The sequence below is a fragment of the Fukomys damarensis genome, unplaced genomic scaffold (genome assembly GCF_012274545.1).
Source record: "Fukomys damarensis isolate Sample0158 unplaced genomic scaffold, DMR_v1.0_HiC HiC_scaffold_9, whole genome shotgun sequence".
NCBI lineage: Eukaryota > Metazoa > Chordata > Mammalia > Rodentia > Bathyergidae > Fukomys > Fukomys damarensis.
The window spans coordinates 25,440,423-25,449,353 of record NW_022900921.1 but is presented as its reverse complement, the minus strand read 5'-3'; the positions used below and the strand labels follow the sequence as shown (position 1 = coordinate 25,449,353).

At 37.9% G+C, this 8,931-nt stretch overlaps 1 protein-coding gene across 1 annotated transcript in view; it reads right to left on the bottom strand.

Annotated features, from left to right (window-relative positions):
* CUNH5orf47 (chromosome unknown C5orf47 homolog) overlaps window positions 1-339 on the bottom strand; it is a 13,562-nt gene extending 13,223 nt beyond the window's left edge. Inside the window, exon 1 of the mRNA XM_010622307.2 lies at window positions 5-339. Within this exon, the coding sequence (XP_010620609.1) occupies window positions 5-88 (84 nt within the window). The 5' untranslated portion in view covers window positions 89-339. The remainder of the gene's footprint in view (window positions 1-4) is intronic.
* Between the last annotated feature and the right edge of the window lie 8,592 nt (window positions 340-8,931).

The window sequence follows — 8,931 nt, the reverse complement described above, 5'->3', positions numbered from 1 at the left end:
GGACGCCACCGCACTGGTGCGAGCCGAAGCGCGTCACGTAAATGAAGCGCGCCTGGTACTGCTTCCGAGCCCGGCCTGCCGGCAGCATCGCTCTCTGTCAGGAGGCTGCCAGGCTCTCAGCCCCCACCACCCCGGGAGTGGGGACCAGACCACTGGGGGGGGGGATTCTGAGCCTGGGCCGGACCACTGTGCGCGGGTTGGGGGTGGGAGTGGGGCTGGGTTGGAGGCCTGAACCGGCTGTGCAGGGGAGGGAAGGTACGTGGGACTGAGCTGAAGACTGACCGCTGTGGAGTGTGAGATTGAAGGAGGGAGTCAGGCCACTGTGCCCCCGAGGCAGGAGAGGAATGTGGGACGAAGGTGCATGGCCGGACAGTACACTGTGTAAGCAGTGAGTGGGAGAGAAGAACAAGCTTGAGTCAAGAACAAGCCTGAGTGGGGTTAAGATGTTAAGGGGCCTGTCGGCTTGCAAATTGGTGGGCGAGAGAAACGGAATTAAGGAAGAAGACAAGTTAGGGAGCTAGGAGAAGAGGGAACTTCGAGGAGTGGGGACCACTTTGCCAGAATCCAGGAAACCAAGGGAAGCTGGGGAGAAGGAAAAACAGGAACGTGTTCAGTTGAAGAGGACGACAGGTCACCATCCAGAGTGGTGTGAGTTTGAGGAATTACATCACTTGGGGTGAGGAGCAGACTATGAAGGGGTAGGCTTTTCTGAGGAAATGAGCTAAGCCAAGAAGGAGAGGAGAGATAAAGTTTTCCCCATGGTTGGTGTGCCCAGGATTTCAGAGTGAGTATCCAGCCCTGGACTTGACCAGTCTGGAGTAGCAGATGATGCTGGGACCCTGGGGAAGAAGCAGAATGCTTTGCTACCAGAGGGTTCTAGGGCCTTGGCCTGGCTGGTGTTGGTGAGGGCTCAGTTCCTCAAGAGACACATCTTAGAGGGAATGTGGGCCTGAGACCAGCGTCTGAGCTGGACCTGAGTTCCAACTGGGTTATTCCAGCAAGCTGCTTTCCCTTGTTTCCTCAGATGCAAGAGTAAATTAAAATGTTGATTATCTGACACATAGTAAGAGGTATTTCACTTTCCATTTATTCAGTCCCTACCCTATGAAGTTCACATTGTAATTTACAGTGGAAACTTTACAGATAGCTTTCCTATTGACCATCTCTTTAAATCCATGTAACATTTATGGAAGAAAAACTGGGGTTACAAAATGGGTGACATCCCCAAATAAATGTCAGAGAAATAATTTCTAAATAAGCTTATATTATTAGATTATAAGTATATATAGAAAATTGCACAAGGATGAACAATATGGATGAATTTTCACACTCTCAGTATACCTAAGTAATGTGAGAAATGGTGCAGTGCAGAAACACCTCATATTGTATGCCTCTCCCCTTTCCTAATTTCAAGCATCATTAGTCAGACTCACCCAATGTGTCTGATTTCTTTCACTCAAGTTGTCTGTGAGATAGTTATTGTATGAGTTTGTACATCATTTGAATATAGCACTATTCATCCATTCCACTGGTCATGGACATTAGGTTTACAGTTTGGAGCCATTATTAATAATGCATAGAAGCATGGAGATATCTTTTGTGGAATGGGATATCTGTTATATGGTGTATACCTTTATGTGGAATTACTTAGGGCAGTGATGGAGGAACTTTTAGAGCTTTCAAGTCATACAAACAGCCTAATGTACATATGCCATAGGTTTGCCACACTGATTTGGGTTATTCCTATGCTCAGCTTTAGTAGCTGCTGATAAACCAGCATTCAGAATGGTTGTACCAATTTAAACTCCCAGCAGCAAAGTATAGGAATCACAGTTACTTCACACATTCACCACTCTTTGGCATTGTCAGTCTTCTTAATTTTAGCTGTTTTGATAGATTGTGTCTTACTGATCTCCAGTGAAACTGAACAAATAAGGTATATATGTGTTTAAGAAAGAGAGACTGGCTTCTGACTTGAAGATATACAGAGATATCCAAGTGGAAAAAACGATACTGCACTTCCAATCTGAATATCATCTGCTGACAGAATTCTCCCTTCTTTCCATAAGATCAGTCTTTTTCTGTTAAGGTCTTCAGTTGATTAGATGAGCCTCCCCCCATTGTGGAGGGTAAAATATTAAATATTCTACTTTATCTTCTGGTTTAAATCTTAGTATCACCTAAAATATACCTTCAGAAAAGCACATGGAATGATGTTTGAACAAGTATTGGGGTACTGAGGCCTAACTATGTGAACCTATAATATTAACCACCATGATAATATTGCATTATAATAATCTGCATTTTCTTTATGACCAACGAATTTGTACTCTTTGATTTCTTTTTTTTAATGCTTTTATTGAGTTTATTGGTACAATCTAGGTATACAATACAATTACATTCATCATTGGGATTCTGTACCTTTACATAATAGGTCTTGATTCTCATTATTTCCCCTTGTCCCTGCCCTCCCTTCACCCCCTCCTCCCCACCCCATTTACAAACACTTTATTTCCATTTTTTCAGTTTCTCATATTTTTTTCCTCTCCCTTATTACCTTTCCCCCACCCTTCCCACTTTCCCTACACCTTTAGCCCTTTACTTCCTATTTCACATTATTAATTATCTCATTAGGATCCTGTGTACTATTATAGTTTTTCACACCAAAGAAACTATTCGGTATTTCAGTTAAAGAAATCTCTGTATGAACATTAAAAATAGGGAATCCTAAAATAAAACTAAAAAGGAAAGTAAAAGAGAAAAGGCAATGATGTAACATCAAAATAATCCTTAATTCTGGAGATGAAAATGGTCCCTGAACATATTTAAATTGCTTCTCGCTCTTATAGTCTTATCTTATTCTTTTTTTCATTATTTAGAGAATACTTTATTAGTTTCTGTAATCAAACCCACGTAGATATGACCTTACATATTTAGTACGATGTGTTACCCCTGTACACATGGAAAAAAAAAAAAATAAAAATAAAAATAAATTAACATTTCTAGACCAATATGGTTGTCCATTTCTGTACAATGCCAAGTCAACACAGTAAATTGGGATGACTTTTTCCAAAGTTGGCAGCACCGTTAAAGTTTCCCAAAATTCAATATATATATATATATGTGTGTGTGTGTGTGCATATATATAAAGACTAATAATAGTATGTTATGCATCGATAGCAGCAACAGCTTTTCCAGGTTCTGCAGTCATCTGAACAAAATTATAGACATTCAGCACATTCCATTAAAAAAAAAAAAACCAAGAAAAGAATAATATCCAGAAAACAGCAAAGTTCTGTTGCTGTTGTGGTACCTGGCACCATTTTTTCTATTAGCCTCTTAATCATCATCTGGAAAGAGAACATTCTAGAGTAATATCATTAAATGTAGCTCTGATAAAGCATGGTCCCTACTATGTATCATAAAGCAGGTACTAGATATTTTACATTCAAAGAGGTATGATACAGTACCGTCCTACATCAATAATATTAGATTCAGTTTCGGTTTGAAATTTACTTTGTTTGCAAATAAGATTGCTGCCCCTGTTTTTTTCTGGGCTCCTGTCACATGGAGAATTGGTTTCTATCTTTTCACTTTCAGTCTATGGGCTTCTTTTTGCACTAGGTGTGTTTCTTGTATTCAACATATTGTTACATTTTGCTTCTTATTCCATTTTGCCAGTCTATTTCTCTTGATCGATGAGTTGAGGCCATTGACATTGCTGGTTATAACTGATATGTACTGACATTATTAACATGTTATTGGCCTTTTGTTGACTCTTTTTACTTTTTCACCTTCTCCTTTTAGTTTCTTGCCTTGCCTGCTTGATTTGCTCTGTTGGGCCTCATGGTGTTGTTGCCTTCATTGTCTTTTTCTAGGATCTTGTTTAGAATTGCTTGTAGTGCTGGTTTGGTATTCATGTAGTTTCTCAGGTGTTCTTTGTCGTGGAAGTGTCTTATTTCCCCATTCATTTTGAAAGAGAGTTTTGCAGGATACATCAGTCTAGGTTGGAGGTTGTTCTCTTTTAGTACTTGAAATATCTCATTCCAGGCTCTCCTTGCCCCAAGGGTTTGTGTTGAAAAGTCTGCTGTGATTCTGATGGGCTTTCCTTTGTATGTGATTTGTTTCTTTTCTCTTACTGCTTGTAGTATTTTGTTCTTCTGTTGGGTTTCTGGGATCTTGATTATTATATGTCTAGGTGTAGATTTTTTTTTATTGTAGCTAGTTGGGGTCCTATATGCCTCAGTTATCTGAATGTCAAATTCTTCCCCTCTGTTTGGGAAGTTTTCTGTCATTAATTCTGCAAACAGCTTTTTTAAGTCATTTGTATTTTCTCCTGCTACTTCATGTATTCCTATCAGTCTTATGTTATTCTTCTTTGCATCATCCATGAGTTGTTGGATCGATTTCTCATGATCTCTTACTGTTTTTAAGAGACCTCTCTTTTCACAGTCACTGACTGCAATCTTATCTTCTATATCCGAGAGTCTATCTTTACATTCTTTTATTCTGTTGCATACACTTTCAACAGAGTGTTTAATCTCCTGGATATCTGTTTGAATCTGTTTTATGGATTCCATTTCTTTCCTATGTTGAGCATTTATTTTTTCCATTACTTTCTTATGCTGGGCCTTCATGGCTTCTATCATGGTCCTGAGCGCATCTATTTTTTTGTCAGTTTCTGCTCTAGAGTCTCAAATCATGACTTCCATTTTGCTCACTATCTCTATGGTTATCTGGGAAATTATTTCTGTTTTGAATTTTTCTAGAGCCTAATTGATCTGTTTTGTTACTTCCTGTGCTTTGAGTTCAGGGTGTCCTGGTGGTTCACTATCAGCCTTTTCATCCTCATTTGCCCTACTGTTTGCCATTGGTAAACTGGAAGTCTGTCCTCGTGTCTTGCTTAAGTGTTTTCTCATTTTAATTTTTGTTGTCGGACTGTCCTTGGTTTACTCTCTGGATTATCACCCAAATCTTCTGATATAGTTGTGCCTTAGCTTCTGTGTCTCTAACAACCCACAGACATTCTCATTTTCATAACATCAGAGAAAACAGCTCATCAAATCAACGGCAATGCTTTACCCCAACTGATACAATCAGCAACACATTAAGATCAAGCACAACTTGGACACTGACCACCTGTGGTAGTCACTAGTCTACCACCCTTAAATCATTTGAATTAAATTGAAATCAAGAAGCAGTCCAGAACATGTCTGCAGTGAACAAAATTTCATTATAGTGTATTTACCATTTAATGACTCAGACAGAGCAAGGATGCAAGACCCCTGATCTCAGTTAGCTGATGGCTGAACCCCATGACACTGACTGACCTCGGGCTGCAAGGCCCAGATTGAGTTCCCCAACCTTCTGAATGGTTGAACTCCACAACGTTCTATTACAGGTTTCCCATGCCCTTTCTTTAAAGATGTTCAAAGTTGGGAACTCAGAAAAATACCCTGATGACCACCTTTGCCTCTGCAGAGTGGGTCCAAAGACTGGCACAGTCAGGAGGCCTGAGAGTGTGTGTGGGGGGAAATAGGGGTTCAGGTGCTCTACCTTCCCAGCACTTGAGCGATGGCGTCTGGGTCGGGAACAGGCGTGGTTCTCCTTCCCGCGGTGGATGGTGGCCGGGCTACCTCCCGGTGCTTGAGAAATTAGGACTAGAGTGATTTCTCAAACAGGCCACTTTCATCTGGCATGATAAAGTTCTCTTTGCCTTTAATATGTCGAATTTGTACTCTTTGGACATTTGGATGCCATGCTCACTTTGGCAGTACATATATTAAAAGTCGACATTTGAATCATTTTTATATTCACATCTCTTAATTAGTTCTCTTGTCTTGAGGCTCTCATATTGTTCTCTCTAGTTAAGAAGAGCTCTTTATGTATTTGTTGTATATGTTGGAAATTATTTTTCTAATTATGGCTCACTTTTTTATCCTCTCTGTGGACATTTGGTAAATAAGAGTTTGTAATTTTAATATAGCCCAATATATCAACCTTTTTTCTTTAGAACTGTACTTTTTGTATTTGGTTTGATAAATCTTTGCCTGTTGCAGGAAATACTCCTCTTATATTGTCTAGAAGTGTTATTGCTTTGTTTTCACATTTGAATCTCCAATCCACTTGGAACTGATTTTTATGAATAAAATGATGTAGAGGGGCCAATATTAATTTTTTAATAGAAATATTCTATTACTCTGGGTAAGACATCAATACAGTGGTAAATACAAATGATAATAGCAAGCATTCTCCTCTCCTAATCTGAAAGTTTCAGTATTACTATTAAGTATAATATTTGCCATAGTTTTGATTTTTGTTATATCCTTCATCGCAATACGTTCCCTTCTAGTCGTACTTGCCAAGAATTTTTAACACTGAACAGGTAAGTTTTATGCAGTGCTTTTGCTGTATCTGTCAAGAGGATTATATGATTTTACTCTTTTTTTTCTGTAAATATGACATATTGATTTATATTTATTTTTAAGCCAATTATTCTGATGTGTTAAAAAAAAACAATGTCTGGTTTTACCTGTTCCCCCATGACAATCAACACAGAGGATGTCTATGATCTAAAAAGATGTAGCTGGGTGTGGTGACGCACACCTGTAATTCCAACACTCAGGAGGCTGAGGCAGGAGGATCACTGTGAGTTCGAGACCAACCTGGGGTACATAGTGAGTTCCAGGTCAGTCTCTACATAATAAAACCCTGTCTCAAAATAAATAAATAAATAAATAAATGTGATAAATAAATAAGATGTGGAAATTTTTCCCCAGCAGCAAGCAAGCAATTCTGTAGCAGACACCAGTTGGTGTCTAATCCAATTAGGTTCTGATACTCCTTACCTGGAGATAGCACCAGATCCTACAGGTTAAAGGCCTAGTCTCAAAATCTGCCTCCAACACACAGACAGACAGGCATGCACACACTCCAGTGCACACACACACACACACACACACACACTTTTAATGTCAGTCACACACATCTGTACTTCTGGGTTCTCACAACTCCTCCTTGAGTTTAATTTAGCAGAGCAGTTCATAGAACTCATAGACTATTCACTGATTTATTGCAAAAGATATTACAAAAGCTAGAGAGGCACAAGGTGAGATATGTGAGAGGGCTGCAAAACTTGAATGCCCTCTCCAAGAGTACAGCCCTTTGAAAATCTCAAAAGGTTTTAGGGAGACTTCCTTGCACAGGTGTGATTACAGCATGGACAACTGTATGGAAATATGATTAGATAAGAAAGGCCTAAGCAAATGCTAATAGAATGGGAAGAGACAATTAATTAGTAAGGCCTTCATTCTCTGTTTCAGTGCAGTCTCCTTCCTCCAGGTTATGGGGCAGGGCCCCTATGGATGAGGAGGGTCTTCTGACCTACTATTAGGTAAAGATAAATCAGAATTTCTTTGTGGCCAGCTCCAAGACAGTCTTGAGAAAGACAAATTCTAATTTCTCTGGTCTGCCTTGGGGAAGGAGTTACGAGCTGTGGACAAAAACAAAATGTACATTAAAATATATAATATATACATTTATCATAATATGACATCTATAATAAACCCTATTTGCTAATAACATAACATTATCACTTTATAGGTTTGATATACATCTGGATCTGATTTGTTAATGTTTTGTTTGCTTTCCTGTTCATGAGTAAAAATAGCTTATAATTTCTCTTTCATGTGTTTGGTAGAATTCACTGATAAAGACATCTAGACATGGAGATTTCTTTATAACAAGTTTTTAGTAATTATAGTATTCAGATTTTCTATTTTTTGATTAGTTGCAATAAGTAATATTCTAGGAATTTGCTCATTTTCTCTACTTTTTAAACTTGATGGCAAAAATGTTCAATTTGCTTTTATCTTTACAATGTCTGATATTGATAATTCGTGCATTCTCTTTTTTCTGATTCAGTTTCAATAGGAGGTTATCAATTGTACTAATCTTAAAGAATCACCTTTGATTTTGTTGACTTTTTATTGTTTTTATAATTATTTTTATAATTTCCTTGTAGGGATACTTAGATCACTGATTTTAAGCCTTCTTCTCCAATAGTGTGTGAAAAGCTATACATTTTCCTCTTACTATATATCTTTAGCTGCATCTTACAACTTTTGTATGTCATATTTTCATTGTAATTCATTTTGAAGTATTTTCTGATTTTAGTGGTAATTTTTTATTAGACCTGTGAGTTATGTGTAAGTATATTGTTCAATTTTGAAACATTTAAGAGCTATCTAGATTTGTGCAGGGTTTTGTTGTGGAGGGATTATTTTGCTATTAGTTTTTAGCTTAATTTCATAGTGGTCAACAACACATTCATTGGGATTTTTGTAATTATTTTTTAATTTCTATTTTTATTAGCACATGTTTAGAGTACCTAATGGTTACATTCATCATGGCTACTTGGTACATATACATGATACATTTTAATTCCTTTTATTTTCTCTTCTCTTCCCTTCTTCCTCCCTCCATTTCTGGATCTCTTCTCATTTGCAAAAGGTCTACCTGTTTCCTATTAGCTATCTTTCATTGTGCTCTTTAAATTATTTATACTTTGGGTTTCTCATATAAAAGAAACCATGCAATATTTAAGTTTGTGTGTCTGATTTAGTTCTCTTAACGTTATGATCTCAAGTGTATCCATTTTCTTTCAAATGACTCAAATTTGTCCCATGTGGCAGAATAGTACTCCATTGTGTGTAAATACCACATATTCTTTATCCATTCATCTGTTAATGAACATATAGGCCACTTCCATGAGTTGTGCTGCTATAAATGTGTATGCCTGTATCACTATAATATAATATCTATAGCTCTTTCAGGAAGATACTGTGTGTATGTGTGTGTGTGTGTGTGTGTGTGTGTATGTGTGTGTATATAAAACAAATAACTCTCTCTCTCTCTCTCTCTCTCTCTCTC